Source organism: Trichoplusia ni, chromosome 7 (assembly GCF_003590095.1).
Source record: "Trichoplusia ni isolate ovarian cell line Hi5 chromosome 7, tn1, whole genome shotgun sequence".
NCBI classification, from domain to species: Eukaryota; Metazoa; Arthropoda; class Insecta; order Lepidoptera; family Noctuidae; genus Trichoplusia; species Trichoplusia ni.
Genome location: NC_039484.1, coordinates 7,547,477 through 7,568,973, shown reverse-complemented (window position 1 = coordinate 7,568,973; position 21,497 = coordinate 7,547,477). Strand labels below are relative to the sequence as shown.

Sequence of the window (21,497 nt, the reverse complement as noted above, 5' to 3'; positions counted from 1 at the left end):
AGGTTTTCTTTTTTCTTTAAATTACTTACGATTTTGTGCAAAGAGGATGCTTATGTATGTGTATCGTATTAATTTTATGACAAAAATGTTTTAAACAATGTTGCTTAATGTTGTTAATGCTTAGTCTAAAAGTAGTGTCAAAGATGACAAATTTAAATCCTCATTTGAATTTAGTTGTAGCTACTACAGCACTACTGGTTATCGTCTGAAACGTATTGTTATTATTGTACTACGAAATTCAATTTACAGTATTTACGTTGTGATCCGAAACTGGGTTAATTCCGCGGAATCCAGCGAGTCAGGCGCTAACGGCCCAGTAACCGACGCGACAGGGCACGTACTGCGGCCCACCGTGCGAAACACAACAGGTAATATTTCACACTAAATTATGACCTAATTTACCTCATTATTGTCGTTGCAGTTCATAGTTTATTAGTAATATTTGTTAATTATGACGTGACTTTTGGATGACTGATTAGAACGGGCGCGGCGCGGAGGCGTGGCAGTGGAAAATGCAGGTATTTTCATGGAAATAAAACGTTGCTTTTTATGTTTCTTAAGTACAACCTTAAGTTAGGTATCGTAGTTTTATTCCAATATACTTAGCTTTCTAGTTAAGTCTCATATTCCCTTCATAATTCTTGATTTTTGCAGACGTTTACGGGATATTAGATGACTCAAAGGACAAATATATACCGTTTGATATTTTACATAGCTTTTAATGACTTGCTTGCTGTTCCATATTTAATGCTAGTGACCTCTACGGCGGTCATTCTTCAATATCTGGTACATTCCAAATATTTCCAAATTCTTAATGTATTTAAGTTATGGTTTAATTCGTTTCGCCGCGTCGCCAGTGTCAAACGGCCCTAATTTCCCGCGCTGTGCCATACCGTTCCGCTATTGTTAGTTCACATTCTTATGGATCTTAAGTTATGTAGTTCCTTGCTTCTTTGTTTTGTACACGTTTTCGTTGCGCTCCGACATTTCTGAATATCTTTAAAAAAACTTGGTTCTAGCGTCGAAATGAAAATCTATTATCATCATAGACGTAGCGTTCTCATTTAAAACAGTCAATAGTTATTTTATTTATTGCATTGTACCTACAATGTGAGATGTTAGGTGGATGTTTTCGTTTTTAAACTTTCACATAGGTAATATCCCGCGGGTGGGTAAGGCTTAGTAAGAATCAACTGTGAACACTGTCGTGCAAAGCAAAATGGGATATAAGGTTATTAACGTGAATTAATTGAACTGTTTCCCATATGTTAATAAAAAATAGACATTTATTTACGTAATATAAACTTAAGTCTATAACTTCTCACATTCAATTAAACTCCATTGCCCAGAAATCGTATCGCAAGTTACCGTGGACCAAAACTTTCGTAGTCGATTAAATCGTTTGCGCTGTGTGCGTGTTTTCGTCACTCTGAACCCGACTAATTCATATTACCACAGCAGACAGTTAGGCATATGTGGCATAACGGTGAACCATTATTGTATAGTCCCTCATTGTCACTGCCAACGCATTACCCGACCGTGAGAAGGCCGAAAAGTCCTTACTCCGTTACAAGAAGAAATTACGTGCAAATCTTACCGAAATCATTGTTGCTTTACGTACTTGTAACATAACAATGACGTGCGGTTATGTTAAGCTAAATGTAACTGTTGAATTTCTGACAATTATTACTCTTTTGTTGTATTTTCCACAACCAATAGTTTCAATCTTCTTAATTTTTGGTGTGGACGAAAATATAGGCTGTTTTTGAATTTAATAATTATATTTAGTAACACAACTAGGGTTGGAATGTTTTACTGTTAAGATAGATATTATAACATAATTGAGTGGAATACGTGTTCGTGTAACAGTGTATAAGAGTTAACCCGTGTCTAATGAAGATTTCGACTGTTTCACTTAATTGCGATATAGTGCCAGCTAAGGTTTAACACGCTCTACCATTTTCGGTTGTACACTAATATCTATTATCGGGCTCAATGTGCATCTATTATATAAGTTAGATACCTAATGTTAACATGTGGTCAGGTTTTTCTTAAATCATGCCGTTATTTGTTTAACTTAGATTAGATCTAATGAAGTCTGTCCACCGTTTTCATAATAAAGATGAAAGCTTTAACTTTTTAGTAGTAGATACAAATACATATTTGATAATTAAACTTGATTTTAAGTCTATTTTTTATTTTTAAAAAGAGTTTAGAAAACAAATATTTTTTTACCACAAGTGCGTACCAGATGGTTTACATTTTTTAAGTACTTACCTTAAATAGAATATACTAGGCCTATTTCTAGCATTTTGATTACTTTTTATAAAAGTATATTCGTAAATTAACAAAAATCCTTACTGCTAATTGAAAACGTTTCCAAAATCATTTGAGCCCGTGAAATTTCTAGCTCATTGATTGTGAAAGTCTTCAGCCGTAGACGCTCAAGTTGTTTCAAACAAAAGCGAGTATTCACTGATTTGTGCGGCCATTCGTTCCGAGCTTTTGTTTCAGACAGATTGCTTTCAATCTATACTTGAGTTGCATTCAAACTTTCCTCATCTATCCTAGTCAATTATATCAACGAATCGATTTAGTGTGGTTCCGGCTTAAAATTAAAACGACAAAATTGTTCAGAATTCTTAGGAACATTACAATTTACTCTATCAGGCTACCGCTTTATTCAAACTATGCTTTAAGACTGCAACCAAGCATGGTCATTAGTGTTCACATGCAATTTACCTTCTTTTCTAATTTATTTACGTGAAAGGACAATTTATGGTAGACATTAATAAGTGATATCAATCAATGCTTTCAGGAAGAGTGTCACGCTTCTGGGGCTCTCGGTGTCCTTTGTGATCGGTATGGACATTAGGGCCTACCACCCGGAGCGTGGCGCGAATCGCACGGTCATTCACTCTCGCACCTGCCGACTGGGGGCCTACCAACACCACTCAACATAACACTGTTGTTGGTTGTAGAAACGAGATACCAGGCTACTTTGTATAGTGCGCTATCTCACTTCTTCTGCGCTATAGTATCTCTTTTGGAAGTAGTAGTAAACCCTCTGATCGCCGACTGGCGTTATGATCGACATTACGTCGCTAACACAGCAAATCGTGCGAATAGCATTCAACCTTTTTGTACTTACGAGAAATAGACAAACATCTTAACGTTTTTTGTAGCAAGGGCTTAGATATCTATATAGGTATTTAATGGCGACACCTAGATAGTTTTCTCGGTCTTTGTTTGATCTGTCTATAAGTATTTTCTCCTAAACTTATTAGCTAGTAGGGAGAACTTGTTTTGATGTTTAGATGAATTCTTTGTATCGTAATAAAACGTTCCCTTTTTTCTCTTAAGTTACCATTTACCACTAATCACTGGCTAATGGAGTCTAAGCTGTGATATTTTTTTTATTCGAGCTGTATTCAATAATCTTCTATTGAACGTTACAGACGGTAAAGTATTTTGAATAAAACGATTGTCGTATTTTTATCGAACTCACGAAGTCACGAGCCAAAAATATTACGGGCATTAGCACAATGCAACTGGGTCACTACTGGCATATGTACTCTTAGGTAGACACGGCAAAAAACAAACATCTCAAGATAAAAACACACAATTACGCCTGTTAATCATCCAAGGTGAAATTGTATGTTAAAGCGAAAATTGAAGACGGTATGAACAATGGGCCGCACTCTACAAGGTCGTTCATACAATAGAGGTACACCAAGTATTTTGGAAATGCGAAGGTCAACTGTGTCGAGATCGGCGATAAGCCCTTCCTCCTTGTTAGCAACGAAAACCTATTTCACGCTAACGTGGACACGACAACCCTATGTTTACATTGTCAAGATAAACTGTAGGATGCTCGGTGTGCTGTCACATTTAGCTGTCTTTAATTTAGTGCTAGCTTTAACATGTACCTACTGATGATTTTAATTTACGTCATACAGAAACCCGGCACCCAGATGCCAGCGAAAATGGCGAAATTTATTGTTGGCGACAACAGCTATCTCTTAGTTCCTAAGCATCTCTGATCAGTGAGATAAGTTGTAATACCCATAATATATAAAAGGATCACGCTTAGTATTTTATCTGTAAAATTTTCTTTAGGTATGTTAAAATAAAAAACAGTCATTGTTCACCATAATGTTTAATAAATAAACACATATTACATTTACGTTGCAGAAGCTACTTGTCAGTGGGAGTAGCCGTAGCACTCGTGGGAATATTTCTTCGAAAGCATAACCACAGTATCACGTGAGTGCAGTAGACCAATACCTGGCTATACTGTAAACTTTACGCATATAGTATCTATTATTTTGTCATGAGTTGCTATTTAGCTTTGGGCATTAAACCTCAAAGATATTGCACGAGGCTTACCAGATGATTGGTCTACTGCATTTTATTAGACTGTGGCATAACTAATCTATCTTATCTACTAGGGTCAGCAACAAGCTTCGTGATAAATGGTGTGTAACCAAAATAATAAGACCCATACAATAAGAGATCTGAACAGAGGTGATAACATATAACTTGTACGGTACTTCACAGTAAGTTATCCTAATAATAAAATGTGTTATTAATAAAATATAAGTCTATATTACTAATCTATATATTAATATGATAAGCGTCACATATCGGCAAGGAGGAAAAAATAATATAAATGTTAAAAAATAAAATAATATCACCCCTGATCATTAAATCATCGCAAATAATCACAGATCCACATTTCCAAACATTCTCCTACACAGCTGTTACACAAAATATAAAACAAATATAAATGAATACATCATTGTAAATATGGACTGACACAAGGAATGTGTTTGCAAGTAGTTGGGACGTTTACAATCACTAACACGAAACGAGACAACACTAAATTGTGCTCTATACAATAATTCGCGTTTACTGAAGGACTTTTCAACATAAACGGAGGTCAAACGTACGGTCATCAACAACATTCAGGTAACACAGAGAGATACTCAAAAATAAGGTATCATCATAGGTAAAAAAATAATTTCGACAACTGTGGTTTTATTCATATCAATGAAAACTACTAGTAGTTTGCAAATCTGAATCTAACTGTACAACGAACTTGTGATGGTTGAAGAAAACTCAGTTCACTCATTTTTAAGTTGAAATGCCTTTCAGAAACCCGAATTAACATTATCCGTTATCACGCATGCCATACTCGTAACATACCCCCAGGTACGCTCTACAATCTAACATTTCATTTCCTAACTACTGTATACAGATCGATCGATAACTAATATTTAAAAAATATATTCCATCGATGTAGGAAAATATTAAACACACCCATTTAGATAATTATAACATACTTTATATAAAAACTTGTACATGTCGTGTAAGCGGAGGCATGATAATACATTGTGTAGCTATAATATAAGTATTAAGGATTACATCTTCAATATTAGTACAATAAATACTGACGATGGTTCCCTTATATTGGAAAAAAAACTTACATAAATATGTTAAGGAAAATATTGTAAATTAAAAGGAAATAAAAAAATGTTATAATAAATCATACGCTATATAGACAAAGAAAATTAACACAAAAGTACTGAAAATAAACGAGTTTTGATTTTAAATATTCATCACAAAAATACATCGCCCTTATTACGACCAGATTTTTTTGGAATCGACTTAAGTCTATAAATATACAACGCAATAAAAGAAAAAGGAATAACACCCCGCACTATTTTGGTTACATCAATATTTGAGAGTTAAGAAAATAATTTCTGATTCAGTAAACTTTAGATATACATAGATAAATTCACTGATAGAATATTTTGTACGTCAGGCGAATTTCATCACTATCATATACTTTGCATTTATCACATTTATTCACAAGCTTACAATTATGATAGTAACTCGAGAGGAAAATAAAAATGCGACATTACTACGTCGGCACTAACACAGAAGTGACTCAATAAAATGGCCGTGTATGTGCGCATGCTAAAGTGATGCGACATTTACAAATAGCTCTTATTACTTGACTTTATAATAATATTGGCGATGCTTTATATTCTAGGCTATTCTAGCAAATGACAGCCTTTGTTTTCAATTAATATCGACATTCCAACACTAACACTGAATCTCAACTACCGTAAACGAACAAATCGAAAGCTCTAAACTTTATTTACTTAAAATTTGTGCCTGTCTGTATATTCTCATACGTCATCCTCGTTCTCAGCCAAACTCTTTTCATAAAAACTCTTTACATTCTTCTCAGTTTAATTCAATAAAATAAATGTATTACAAAATCTTGAAACTAGACAATACAAATCCTATATTAAAATCTCTTAAGCGAAATAATTTAAAGACACGTATTACGACTAGTTTGAATAAATCCGATAAATAAGCGGTAAACAATCTTTGATGTAGTAGAATCAAATATCTACAATTAGGAACATATTGAAAAAAAAACTACTTTTTTACGATTAAGCAAGACAATCAAAGTTAACTATTACAGAAGCTGCAAATAATAATAGACGGAGCAAGACTGCCATACCGCTTTTTGACCTATGCATTGAAGTGGAATGCAAGTTTTCTCATTACCGTAGCTACCTACTGTGGAATTATACATCAGTCTCAGTTTTACTGCTTGTGCGTCGACTCCTGCCCACGGAACCAGGGTTCACCCAGTGCGGCCCACTCAACAGAAATTTCTTCACGTTGTATTCCATACGCGCCAAGTCTTCAGGCGTTATCTCCTTGTTACCCTTAGCTCTGAGTCCCTCAGCGACTAGATCGGCGACCGTTTCCCTGTTCTTTGTGGTGTTACTTATTTCAGTAACAGTGGCGTCTCCACATTCAACGGGGAATATAGTTTCCTTGGCAACGTGACCAGACAGTTTTGAAAGTGGTAGTGATAATTTCGCCGCCTTTTCCTGGTTAAGACCCGGAATGTTGTTGTGCACCCATGCATTGTGACCGTCTCTAGCGTAAGATTTGGAGTACTTGCTGACGGGATGAGGCATGTTGAGCGCCAGTTCGTTTAAAGTTTCTGTCAGCCTTGAGAGCTTACTGTCGCGCCGCGTTCTATTTGTAAAATTAACGTCTTCTTCCAGAGGATCGTTAAAATTGTTTTGTTGTTCCAAATTCTTCTCGACCCATTCTGCCACTCTAAGTAATTGTTGTTTTTGAAGTACGGCAGCACTGTCGTCACTTGATAACGAGCTTGTACTTTGCTCGTTTGTAAAAACTTTATTGTCGTTAACTTTTAAATGAGTCTGAGTGAGATTTGGATACACATTAACAATAGAAGGCAATGGAGCCTTAGCTATTTCAGGCTTTTTCTCCGGTTTGGGTTCATCGCCTTGAGGTGGGAGATCCTTTGAAATCCTTGTATTTTCAAGAGAATGTAGTTGAGACATGTCGATTTTCCTTAATGGTTTATTAAATTGATTAGTTAATTTCTTTTGTTCATAACGATCAAAATTAAATATTTTTACATCATTTTCATCGGTGGGAGTGAATACTTCAAGTTTTTTTGAGTCTTCGTTGCTCTGAACATTATTGTTCTGAGTATTATTAATGTCGGCGTTGAAATCGTTAAGTAAATTATCGATTTCTGTGGTGTTTTGCTGACTAGCAATGCTTTGGGATTTGTTGTTATTGTTTTCCGAGCTGTTTGAAAAGGTGTGCGTCTTCAACGGTTGCAATGGTGAAGACGAAACATTAAGTAACACGGGGTTTATTGCAGTATTCTTATCAGCGACATTTACATCTTTGTTGCTGTTGTCAACGTGGACATCAATAAGAGTGCTCTCAACTACAATATTATCGTTTTTTATATCTTCCTGAATAATAATATCCTCGTCTGTTTTTTCTAAATCAATAAAGTTATCTACCTCATCAGTGAGATCTTTGAAAATAGAGTTTTCATTACACTTACTCTGCCGTCGGTACAGTACGGGTGGTACGTCGGGCTCAGCGTTATCGAGAAGTATATTTTTAGAACCGGCCTGCATACGTAAGTGACAGAACCGAGGCCCCGGCCCAACGGCCGTGTTAGACTTATGTGTACTTACTGTAGACTTAGCAATCGACGATGTTCTACTTACAGCACCCATTGAACTATGAGAATTCTTCCTGACACTAATGTTGTCTTCGACTTTCTCAATAATTGGTTTGACTTCCTTATTATTGAGCATATCCTTATTTACATCTTTAGGAAGTAGCGGTTCTTCATTGGCAGCACTCTGAATGCTACTTTTCTTACTCGAAATGGAGCTTTTTGTGCGATCACAGAGTTTATGATGAACTGCAGGCTCCATATTGACACTACTAGTCTTTCTATATTGCTTCAAATCTTCAGCCTGTTGCTTGGGAACTGTGTCTTTTTGTGCTATTTGTTCCAAAACATTTTTGTCATTCATTTTAATTTTATCATTAACTATTCCATTATTTTTTGGCTTCTCCGGAACAGGTGGCACCGGTGGTGCAATCTCTTTATGAGGTTCAGTATTTTGTGGCAATATGTACAAAGGGGTGATCATTCCCAGGTTTACAACTTTATCATTAATGAGTTTGACAGGATGTGGCGACATACTTCTAATACTGAGGTTGGAATGTACGGATTTTACATCGGAATTGCAATTGAGGCAAAGGGAGTTTTTCATTTCTCCGCTTGAAAGTGTTTGTGTCGCTACTGAGTAGTAGCTTTCATTGTAACAGAATGGCTTGTTTTGAGATTTATTGCAAGTGCATGTATCACAGTGTTTGGTGACGGTATCTTGAATACTGTCTTCAAGTATTTTGGACATTAAGGAAGCAGAAATGTTGAATTCGTATTCACTAGCGTCAAATGTATCTATGTCATTACCGTTTTTAGATTGAGTTGAGCTTGACGGTTTCGATGTCTTGGACATGACATACTGAGATACCCGAGCTTGAGTGTCTACAGGAAGCTGAGAACAAAAAGCAATTAATGAACATTTTGTAAACTACAACAGTAATTACGTTTGTCAATGATGTTTACTCACATTGTCCAACTTCTGAGACACAAAATTGTCTGGCTTGCATTGTAAAAGCTGGATTGCTAAATTCATATCATTCTTGTACCTTTCCTGTAAATACAATATTACCTATGTTATTTTATGTAAAACAAAAACATTTAAAAAATGGTAACAGTTTAACAGAGAATTCTTTAAACAATAAATCCAACTATTTTCTGTTCAACATACAATAAACACACTAAGACTATTGTAATGTATATGAATAGAACATAATATAATACCACATACATTTTCCTTTTGTAACATACTATAGTTGTGCTTCGACTCAGCCAGTCTTACAGATAAAGTGGCAATGTCCTTGGTTAGCTGACTCTTCTCTCCCTTCATTTTATCGACCATCTGCAGGAGTTTGTCTTCAAGCACTTGATTTAACTTCTGTACTCTTTTGTGAGAATCATATAACCTGTAAACAGAACCATTTCTTGTAGCAGCATACTAAACTTATACATAACTCACTAAAATCATACTAGAAAGTTTGTGTAATTGATTTATAAACACTTGTGTTATTTAAATCAGTCTGGCAACTCATACTTCAAGGAAAACATATCAAAATGTTAATGAATTGAATATTAATACCTGTTTCTTATCATGCCAGTATTAACAATTACTGGCTAATATTTATATTATAATAACCTTCAAGTATAATATTCACAAATTGATTTTCTATGGCTCCACCTACAATGTGATAATAACACTCACCTTTCATACTTTTCCCTCCAAGTACCAACTTGCTCTTCAAGTTCGTTGGCCCTAGCTGTGCTCTTGATGAACTCACCCTCAAGGGCTACAATATGGCTGTCCCTTTCTGCAAGGTGCTGCCTCAAGTGTTCCACCTCTGCGTGCAACTGTAGCCCCTCGTCACCATCACACTCCTAGCAATGTTTGTCATCAAAAATAGCAATGTGGACATAGCATTCAACTGCAGTTGTTTAGAGAAACACAAATTGTGATGTTGTCTAATAAAATGGATTTTTGTATATTCGAACAGACAAAAGAGGTTTGATGGAGGTTATTGTAACTTTACTAGCAGGGCTACTGGCTGAGATATCAGATTTTAGGTCAGAGTAATAATTTAGAAATAAAAGTGATTTTACAATGAAATATTGACTAGCCCATGAAAATTAAAGGTTAGAATGAAATTGCTTTGGTCAGCAATTACTAATGTTCATACATTGATGTCTGTCAGGCATCTCATGCTGTAAAATCATTTAATTTCATAATTTACTGTTTGTTTCAACTGGTTATGCTAAAATTTATGAAAATGTACATAAATACAGTTGAAACTTATCATCAAACAGTTCAGGTAGCATAAATGTTTTATGACAGAATTTAATACATTCAGACAAACCAATTCCAATAAACATTATCAACAATTTTATGTTCCCTTAAACAAACAGAGTAATAAAGTAACAGTAAATAAAAAGTTTAACTACATATCAAATGTAATATTAAGTGAAAATATTTTACTTAGAAAGTGTAATAAATGCAAATTAATAAAGAAAAGCAGAGTGCACTTTATCATTTTGTACTGGATTATTTATTTAAACCACATTTTTTATCTTGAAAAGAATATAAATGAGTTTTACCATTTTATCACAGTTTCTTCTTGAACACTACTGGTATTACCAGACACATGTACAAAATATACACTACTGTATGATATAAATTGGTAAATTTATATCCCCTTGTTTAAATTTGGATATTTACACATATAAGAGGAAAAGTAATTCAACACACAAATGTATAGCCATTGTAACAATCTAAAACAACTGTATGCACTAATGGCATGTCTAAGTAAAGCAAAATTAATCAATACGTAATTATTAACCACAAGAAAAGTCAGTTTAGATCTTTCTACAGTCAGAAGAGGATAAACAGCAAAACATTGGTAAATTTTACCTTACAAGGGGAATTCTTAGTACTCTCATCCATCGCTTAACAAGCTTTAATTCTACTTCACATTTCAGATTATAGGAGGCCCAATTTGTCGAATAAATTGAACGACGTCACACACAAAGTGATTTTATTAGCTATTATTACCAATAAGCCACTGTTAAAACAAAATAAAATAAAATCAATCTTGACACACAACGTGAAATATTTACTTATTTTATATGCTTTTGCCAGCTGCCAATGTTTTATGACTCATATAATCAAATTACTTAGAAACGGAAAACTGAGAATGTTATGTACATATGAATATGCCTTAAATTGGAATTTCCAAAAAGAAAATTCGTTCTGTGATGTGAATTTCGATTATGTGGCTGATAACCAACTGACGTTTGACAATAGTTGTAAGATTTATTTTATCTGTGACGAGGAACAATGCGTGGAGCCCAGCCTTTTGGCTTTCGAGCAAAACGATATTTTAGCATTAATGAATTCGTACATCCTAATTTAAATATTAATACCGTGCAGTAGATTAGGCTTTGGTAAGACAAACTACATAAGTATTGACTTTTGAAAGCTAAGGGTGTAGTTTATGGAAGACTAAAATCACTAGGATGCCCCTTCATCCCTTTACCAGAAACATTGATAAATATGCGGCAGCTACTTATAATTTTACTGCAGAGCATCGCAAGTAAATTAAGCATGTTACTTAGTGAATGTCACTGCCACAACATTTTAATTCATGTATTCCAGATCAAATAAGGCTACGTTGAAGACTACGTGCGGCTTACTTACCTACTCCTACAAAACACAGCACCAGAGCTTTATAAATGATGTCTTAGGTCCCTATTATCACAACATCTTAACAACTTTTTAAGCAGATCCTACCATCACACCTTATTATTAATTGATAAAAATGAACGCAGGTCTGATGATTTCAACTATTACTACGCAAGTTACTGGGTTTGAATACCTCATGCAATCAAACCCAATAACTTGCGACTTTATCATTACGTCACGTCAAGGTATTTAAAGAACTTATTGCTTTACCGTGCTACTGAGGCAGCATTCATGGAATGCTATGTATTTTATAATACGGCCAGTAATACCAAAACTTAATTAACTCCTATAACATAGTCACACAAGGTCACTTTCGCTCAAACAACTGTACACAGGTTACATACTTGCATAGCTCATCATGTCGGAAATAACCCGGTAAAAATAATTATTGACGGAGATATGCCGAAAAATATATATCTATCTATACCCTCTTACCAAACTGTGAGCAGCAAAAGCGAGCGTGCTATATGTTTATACCAACGTACGTCTGGAGCTGACGAAAAATCTATTTCGGGAGACGCTTGCTTCGTCGTACATACGTGTGTGAGTCCACCAAGTCGACAGTCCTTTGTCTGATTAAAAACGTCTTGGTAGTTAACAATATTATAAACACGTATCCTCGATCTGCATATTGCGCGGATGAAAGTGCGACTTGTTTATAAAAGTATTCCAAAATGGGAAATATCCTCAGTAGTGACCCAACCAGGGAACGAGACGCTGAAAACGTCAACAGTGAAAGTGAAACAATGAACTACGCAAGCATTTCCCATGGTGACGAAATGAATGAAAACACTGAACTGAATGATGGTGAATTTGATGACCACGAAGCTCGTGCTAAAGCAAAAGAAGAAGAAATGAACGAGTTCAGAAAGCAGTTGGATATAAAACGTGAACAAAGAAGACAGATATTAGCAAGACACCGTGCTGAAAAAGAAGACCTTGAGAAATCATTACAAAATGAAAAAGCTGCTAAACTAGAGCTATACGAGAGCAACAAATTACTATGTGAATTATTATCAAAGAATAACATAGAAATTCCAGATAATCTTCTACATTTAAAAGGGAATTGTGAACTAACTGACGCTTTAGTACACATGAGAGCAGAGTTTGAAGATTTAAAAGAAAATAATTTAAGACTCAGAAAGAACTTATCAGAAACGAATCAGGCGTTACAAGGAGCTTATTCAGAAATTGCCGATTTGAACGAGCAAAACACCGAATCCATTAAACAAATCCGTGCTCTGAAGGAAGTGGTTACAGTCAGTAAAACTATGATCAGTCTTCGGGAACAGCAGTTAAATGATGTAAGTGATATATCGATTGGTAAACCCTGTTAGGCTATATTGATTTCAGAATAAATTTATCAGCAGCTCTGTTTCTATTACTGGTTTTCATTTATCTAATTTTAGAGTGTAAAATCACACGGAAAACTTAGTAGGGGAAGGTGGGGTAAGACGGGTACCTTAAGGTATTTCATAAATAAAACCCATCTTTTTTAATTGCACAACGTAGGAACTTTTATTAATTAAATAATCAGTCTTTCTTCTTTTAATAACAATCAGTCAAAACAAAAAAAAATAAGTTCTTCTCATAAAAATATAAACTTTTAAAAAATAACTGAATCACCCCATCTTACCCCACCTATAGGGTAAGATGGGGTATACCCCTGGGGTAAGATGGGGTATAGACTATTTAAGCGCCGTCATCTTCACAAACCGGGCAGATATGTTCAGCTTCGTCATCGCTGTCTTCCACTCCTGCACAGACACAATGCGCTCACTTGCCTCAAGTACGATAAGTGATACAAGTATGATAATCGGAATACAAGCCGCGACAGTATAGACATTCTGTATCTTCTTCTTCTGTGCCTTTTCGCTTTTTCGGTTTTTCAAGTTCTCTTTATTGTTATTTTTGTCATTTACTTTTTGTTTGTTACATGTGGTTTTAGTTTCTACCTATTTTAGTTTTCCTCTCATTCTTTTTTATATAGAAAAGCAGTAATAATAGCTGCTTTTCCCCTTCTTCGAACTTGTCTTGGTCTTTTTTCGGCGAATTGCGAATAAGGCATTAACTTTTTCGGGCTAACCAGATGGAATGCATCATTATCTATATAATCATTTACTGTTGCCTGCTTGAGACATGAGGTTGAAGCAGTTGGTGGAGGTGGAGAGTTTGCTAAATGATTTACGGCGGTGTAGCCATTTAAGCATCAGGAAATGACAACATTACTGTTTTTGGAACTGTACTATAAAAAAATAGTTAATGTTGAATGCAATCTCAATACAAACTGAATAACAACTCAGCGGATAAGATCGGGTACCTACCCCGTCTTGCCCCACATAAGTGTCCCATCTTTCCCAAACTGGACTTAAAAGTTGTATTGAATTTTTAGAGGTTATAAATCAAAAGAAACCGGCATGAATTAATGAGTTTACAATAGTAAAATAAATACAAATTAACAAAAAAAATATGTCACACATTATGTTTATCATACATTATAACAGTCATGCACTTTATATGCTTCAATAATTAGATAAAACCACTTCAAATTTTAAAAATGTACTTACCATGAAGAATCTTGCGCTCCTTCGAACAAACTTTTTGCGACTCTAACAAGTACTGATAAATACGACTAGATGGCGTCAAAATAACTTTTCAATTAATACTGTATTATATATTTTTGGAGGGTCCCCATCTTACCTCGCTACCCCGTCTTACCCCACCTTCCCATAACTGTCACTTAAGGCACTCGATTTAACATACAACAGTGTTTTTGAATGCATTTCCTATCCACGACCTTCCTTGCTGCCTGGAGTATAAGCCAATTTTTTAGCTTGGTAGCGAAATGCCAACGACCTGGACAAAGCATGACTGCAGCCGGTCAGGGACCTTAAATGTACGGCATACGATCCAAGAGCACTAAGCATCTCGTATGCTTGGCGTTCCACAATTTGACGATGTGCCAACAGTACACAGCTATTACGACTATAACGTACCAGACTTCATAAATATGATAAAGCATTCAATATTGTGTAGGTACTGTGCCTAAGCATAATATGTATGTAACATAATACAATTTTTTTCAGCTTAAAAATAAATTAAACGAAATAGAACGGACTCTTGCTGATAGGGAAACCAATTTATTATCTACTGATTTAAGGCAAGAATACGAGCGTCAGTTGCTAAACATTCGCACATTGCGTGGTCTGTACGAAGAGCGTGCTCGACTTGCAGAAGTAACCCGGCAAGGTCTAATTAGAGAATTAGATGAGCACAAAGTTCTTTACCAGGGTGAAGTTAAAAAGTAAGTACTATCCCTTATTCTTCAAGTTTTTACGTATTTCCCTTTTGCAACATTTCATAAATCATATTAATATTGTTATCATCCATTCCAGGTGTACAGATTTAAAAGCTAAAATTGAAGAATTGGAATTAAAGATAGATTCATTAATTGAGACTATTGATAACAAAAATTCACAAATATCTTTATGCCAGACGGAAACAAACGTATTAAAAGCAGAAATGGCAGTAGTAAACAAGGTAAGCACCCATTTAAGTATCTAGTAAACAAGACTTTCTACTGACAATCGATCACAATGCGACTTGATACTTAATTTTCACTATTACCATTCCAGCTTTTCTCGCAAGTTTTGCTCGGATCCAAAACCAAACAAGATTTGGACACGTTAGTTCAAAGACTTCAAGAAAACCACGGCTTGCTGACACAAATGGCTGAAAAAGAAAATGATTCAGAAGCATCATCAGCTTTACCAAAACTTTTATTGGAATTAGTCACTCAAGTGGATGAGAACGAGGATAAGTGTTCAGATGAAAATAATAAAATTGACGATCAGGCATCAAGCCAAGAAGCTATGACTTCAGAGCAAGGATCAGGTAAATACATTTTTATTTCCCAAACTTATCATGATAAATATTCAGTTGTTAAAAGTTTATTTCTTTTCAGAAAATCAAAAACCCAGCACTGCCGAAGAAATTGTGGAAAATCTGCCCAAAGTTTGGAAAGTCCTGATTGAACTTTTAAGTCACCAAAACGTGGCAGAAGAGAACTCTCCAGAAAAAGTTACTACGTGTTACAAGTCCGTTGAAACTAAATCAGGACCCGTGTTAGTGCCAAGCGTTAGTCAGACTTACATCAGATTAAAGGTAAATTATTAACTCTCAGCCACAGTAGTAATTATTTTCTAGATAAATTGAGTCATGGTCAAAAGTCACAAGTAAAAATAAACAGCTTCATGATCATTATTTTGCAGTACACAAAAAATGCGCGGCATCAATGTTGGTACTGCGCCAATATTTTGTGTAATCTCCGAAAACAAAAACAATTATTGTATTCTACGAGTCTGAATGTTTCGAAATTAAATCGTATGCAATTGTTTGTTGCAGGATCTTATTTTGGAAAAACTTGGCTTGATCAAGGAGGTTAATCGCATGAAGCAACTTAATGGCCACTTAGAGACCAGGCTAGAGGAACAAGAACGTAGATTATGTATGGTTACTAATGAGTTGAGCAAGACGTGGCATGTGGTCGGCCGACTACGGAGACATCATCACCAGTTACACACTCACGAAAAGATTCTTAAATATGAATTACAGCAGAAAAGAAAGTTATTGAATGAGTTAAAGGAGGAACTGGAATATTGCCGTGAGAAATGGGAACAGGCTCGTGAAAAGAACACTCAGTCAGAAAAAGACTGGAGAGATCTCAGAGCAGAGTTCTCAAGTAGAAAGAATAAACCTGGTTCTCCTTCTTTTAATAACTCAGGAGAAAGCGGCTACAGTGACGAACGGCCATCAGATGAATCGTCAGAATCAAATGATGAGAGTGAATATGTCGCTGAGCCAACAATCAGATGCAAGAGAAAGCTTAAGAAGTCATTTGAGACTATTTTAGATTCAAGCACAGACTTAAACTTACCAGGAGAAAGAGAGGAACCCGTCAGCGATTTGCTAGACGTGGCTGATTTACCTTTGGATACCCAAGAAAGTGAAGGAAATCATGGGTTAATGTCTGAACCAAGCAAAAGTGACAATTTACTTAAACCAAAAAAAGGATGCGAAGAAACAGAAGATGAAATGGCTGATATTACACACGATGATTCTTGTCCTGATGAAATACATACTGAACAAGAACTTATAAAAGATGTCGATAATACGTTACGAACAAGCACTCGAGAGAACATTGAAGTAACTACTCAATCTGACGCAAGTGAATCCCCTTCAACTTCCGGTCTTATTGATCCCTCCCAAATTTTGAAAAATATCCAGCTTCAAAATGAACGATTAGCTAAAAAGGATGCTAAGTTGAATAGTTTAGAAAAAGAAAGCATAGCTTTATTAAAAAAGACCCAAGCAACTGCAGAAATAAGTGAACAAATAAACAACACTCTCGACCACCTTATAAAACGACCCATGCCAAGTAATTTGTCATCCGACAATACGAGTCAACCCACAGAAGACCGGAATGAATCTATTGAAGATCAGAGGCAGTTGACAGCCTTTACAGAAAATATAGCTCTCGTAGATATAGCAGGTACCAGTGATGGGAAAGAGACTGCAGATATATCTGAAAAAAATGAATTTGAAACAACACAAATTAGCGAAGTCCCAAAATCACCTCAAGTTGTTTGTATCGATGAAATGCCCATTACAACAAAATATGACCCCACCGACTCAAACCAAAAAATTGATCTTCCAAGAGCATCACAATCTATGCCTGATTTTCAAGCTATATTAGAAAACGTTAGAAAGCAAAATGAGAGACTTGCCAAAAAAGATGAAAGACTGGAGAAGTTAGAAAGCAGTTGTTCTGAAGTAGTTGAAACTTTAGTCAATACTCTAGATTCAGGTGAAAAGATAATTGAAAAACTTGACTCCCTTCACACTGACCATCAAAGAAAAATAAATGACACTGCAGTAACTGTTGACACAACAACGGAAGACAATTCTGACAAAGAAGACTCTGGGCCATCCACATCAAGTGAAATTGATCACGAAGCAAGATTTGCTGCGCGTGACTTAAGGTTAAGAAGGTTAGAAGAACAAACGAAATCACTTGTAAATAGAGTTAACAAGACTACTTCAAAGGGCGTAAAAATCCATTACAAATTGGAAGAATTGCATAATATTTACGGATCAGAAAGTTCCAGAGCGGGCACCCCGTCAGAGGAAAATGAGGATAAAAGTAATGGAAGCGAATCTCCTGATGAACAATAATATTGCTGTGTATTTGTACTATTATATTGTCATTTGAGCATTTTACAGAATAAAAATAAAACTTCAAGAATACATGTATATTTATCTAATTCAATTTTATCACAATATTCATAATAACTTCACATCTACAAAGTTTGGTGCACTTTGTCATTTTGATACAATATAAAAAATACACTAAAGACACATCATAATAGAATCTATTACAAAAATGAGTTATAAAATGTAGTTTCTTGAAATACGTTTATAAGAATACGTAATTATAATATTTTTAAATCAAACGGACCATGGATCCTACATACGTACGTTCAGGTACATAATTGTACTTGTATTTGCTAAACGTGTATCACAAAAACTTGATTTACAAAGTGATCGACAACATTTAGATATACGAACTACATAATAAAGGCACCTAACATGATTACAATTAAAGTGGGTGTGATTTGTGAACACTGTCAACACCTACATTATTTTACGCTTAGAGAATACGCCCCCTGTTCTTCTTGTCTTTTGACTTGATACAACATAATCAGACCCCAGTCTATTCAAAGGGTTCCGTCTTCACTGTTGTTATTGTTGAAGGACTTGTTGTCGACGCCGTCTTTGACCCTCACATCAATAGATCTCGTGTTGTCTTCTAGGACAGCTACCACGACTTTGTCCCTCAGCACTTTCTCCAGGTCTTTTCCGGGTGGTTGTCTGTAGAGCCGCCATGCCCATAAAGACAGCAGTAGCATCTCAACGATTATGACACAGTTTTGTACCACTGGAAATAAACAAAAATCATATTAGTACCTAGGTTGCAATGTTTGTTTAAAGTAGAAAACAAATTTCCATTCAATAGAGCACAATTTCAAGCATTTTATAACTTCTTAAATTTACTGTGGAAATTCCTATAGGTACTATTTAAAATTTGTTAGGGAAGACCAATATTTTTGTTGGAATAAACGTAGCTTTATCATAAAGGTTGTTTGTTTAATGTAGGTAAATAACAAAAACAATAGAATGATAAAAAATGAAGTCTTTACACTTTGTAGATTGTTAATTACTCAATCATGACCTCCGTGGTGAACATTGACACGATAATAAAGAATAGTAATGACTATAATTACAATAAAACCATTCATCACCTTATTAATAAAGTCTTGAATGGTTTTTACATTGTTGTACTTTAAACACACTTTTTTCCTTTAATAACAGCCACTTTGAACTAAAATTAAATTTTCGTTAATGATATAATTACACTGCCGTAGCAAATTTCAGACCTTCCTCCTTTGGGACATAAAACATTAAAGTAGGGTAAAATTGAAATAAACAGTACCAGTGTATGGTCGTAACAAGACATTAGAAGAAATTGCTCAATAAATTAGCAGATGGCCATAAAAAAGTAATTGACTTACTATTGGTAAAAACGGCGGGATGTATTCGTAGTATGCATGGCAATGTGGCGATATCAGGCAAGGATCTTGTCAACCCATTCTGTAGTTTGACAATCACCAATGTTAGTTGTATGACCAAGAACCTATGTCTTGGTTGGTAGCCTATGGTACTGATAGCTCGGCCACACATCACGACGCCCCACATGCCTGACAGAATTGATGCGGCAATAAACGGTTGGAAGTACACGAAGTTTTGTTGGTACAACATCTGGAAAGAAGATAATTGAATACATTAGCTTTACTTTACTTATATATTAAATAAATTTAACTTAAACTCGATTATGCAATGAAAGTCTTTTTGTGGAGCCTTTATTTATTTATTTATTGGATCGGATCGCCAACAGAGGCTACACAATTACATGCATATTAACATTCTTGCGTACAATATTAGTGTGCGCCTCCAATTACAGGCGACAACATCATTCAATTATTGTCTAGGTAGATACAACAAGTACAGTAAGTAAGCCTTTATTTACATACATTTGGTATTATGATAAACACGCATTGGCTGCTTTGACGGAGATTTTCTGGTTTAATGAGGCCTAGTAAACTCTAGTTATCTACTCTAAACTTCGATTATCGCCGCTTATAGGCGTCGCTTTATTAGACACTCCAAATATTATCAGATACAGTAATTAACAATAGTTACAGTGTTATATAAAAGCAGATACTTACGAAATCTTCCGCCCAAAGAACGAGGATTATGAAGTAAATGATTCCTTGCACTATCGGTATCTGAAGAACGAGGTACCTTAGCCATGTTAAACTTTGTCTGGAAAGAAAAATACATTAATTTATTAATGTGTTAAAAATCTCTAACACTAGAGCGAGTCTTCTATTCTTTAGTAATAGTAACGCCGTCTTTCTTTTGAAACGGCAACGGTCTTACTTGAAGAAATGCTGGACAATCCCTAATCGATTGTGATTAATTAAACGTCAATTTGATATTTAAATAAAATCACTATTAGGACAGCGCAATTAAAACGACATAGCAAACTCCACTTATATCAATTTAATAACTTAAGTAAATTGTAATTATTCGGAAAACCGTTGGGCAATATAATGACATGGCGTGTATTTGATTAAAAAGATATCTATCAAATATATTAAATTATTTACCAAGTAAATAAAATAAGTACTTGTCAGTCAACAATAAAGTCCAATGACAAGCTTAACGTTATTGTGAACCGAAATCACTTCGGTTGGTCCTAAGGCGAATGAGAATTTTCTTATCCAACTAAGTAGTTCGACACTTATTGATTTTTCCTATAATCACCGACAATTTAGCCAAAATTGCCTAAGAAAAACAGTGCACTTTATACTTATAGCCTCTATTACATGAATTACATCATGCACCGACGATCATTGCAGCGCAGGACCCCAATGTGGCTCAACCCCAATTTAAAATTGTCGAAAATGGAAATTGGATTAAATTTGCCACTATCACACACGAATGATGGTGTTGGCATCATGTTTCGGAGAAAATGAAAAGTGTATTTTTAATCCAATTTTCATTAATTCATCGGCATTTGTAAATAGCCGATTTGAAGCTCTGGCATTATACCTTGCCTTGTTTGAGTAATACCCTAACTGTGAACTTTAATTCCCACTAGAGTTAAGCTACATTGCAAGTGAATAGTCGCTAGGGACGGTAATTAGTTAGCAGTTGATGTTTCATGGCCTTAATGGCATTTCCTGCAATTCGTATAAAATACTGTTCTATTATAAGCCCCGTGGGACTAACTGTCTAGTTGAAGGTTGATCGACAACACTTCAAGGGGTGACATTATTTATAACAGCTGAATAATTACTGACTTTGTTCGTTTTAAAATGTATGGCGAAGTTCGAAAACTTAGGCGGAGATGTGGATAAAATCCAGTAACTGTGAACACAAAGCTTTAACTAGGTACCTACTACATAATTATGTGTGCGGCTGTGTGAATTCACCAAGTTATTATGCACCTTCCGCGGTTCCGAGGCTCACGACCAAAGTGCCTTTTAAATCAAATTCCTTTCACGCAATATTCACAGAACAAATAAAACTATAAAA

General features: G+C 35.2%; 3 protein-coding genes across 4 annotated transcripts in view; 1 reads left to right on the top strand and 2 right to left on the bottom strand.

Moving 5' to 3' along the window:
• Positions 1 to 5,558: 5,558 nt before the first annotated feature.
• On the bottom strand, positions 5,559 to 11,340 carry LOC113495553 (bromodomain-containing protein DDB_G0270170-like). Of its 2 annotated transcripts, none has more exons than XM_026874310.1 (5): positions 10,947 to 11,340; positions 9,747 to 9,919; positions 9,276 to 9,450; positions 9,015 to 9,098; positions 5,559 to 8,939 (listed from the first exon to the last, which is right to left on the bottom strand). In XM_026874310.1, the coding sequence occupies exons 1-5, from the start codon at positions 10,977 to 10,979 to the stop codon at positions 6,606 to 6,608; spliced, it is 2,799 nt and encodes a 932-aa protein (XP_026730111.1). In that variant the 5' UTR covers positions 10,980 to 11,340; the 3' UTR covers positions 5,559 to 6,605. The 2 variants fall into 2 exon arrangements, with proteins under 2 accessions (XP_026730111.1, XP_026730112.1); XM_026874311.1 differs by lacking the exon at positions 10,947 to 11,340 and adding an exon at positions 10,634 to 10,938.
• Positions 11,341 to 11,900: 560 nt separating this feature from the next.
• Positions 11,901 to 18,089, top strand: LOC113495552 (major antigen-like). Its single transcript, XM_026874309.1, has 6 exons — positions 11,901 to 13,081; positions 14,864 to 15,081; positions 15,173 to 15,317; positions 15,413 to 15,671; positions 15,742 to 15,941; positions 16,182 to 18,089. The coding sequence occupies exons 1-6, from the start codon at positions 12,452 to 12,454 to the stop codon at positions 18,009 to 18,011; spliced, it is 3,282 nt and encodes a 1,093-aa protein (XP_026730110.1). The 5' UTR covers positions 11,901 to 12,451; the 3' UTR covers positions 18,012 to 18,089.
• LOC113495554 (organic solute transporter alpha-like protein) overlaps positions 18,082 to 21,497 on the bottom strand; it is a 21,840-nt gene continuing 18,424 nt past the window's right edge. Inside the window, exons 5-7 of the mRNA XM_026874312.1 lie at positions 20,123 to 20,219; positions 19,409 to 19,655; positions 18,082 to 18,774 (exon numbers count right to left, since the gene is read on the bottom strand). Coding sequence (XP_026730113.1) covers positions 18,554 to 18,774; positions 19,409 to 19,655; positions 20,123 to 20,219 — 565 coding nt within the window. The 3' untranslated portion in view covers positions 18,082 to 18,553. The remainder of the gene's footprint in view (positions 18,775 to 19,408; positions 19,656 to 20,122; positions 20,220 to 21,497) is intronic.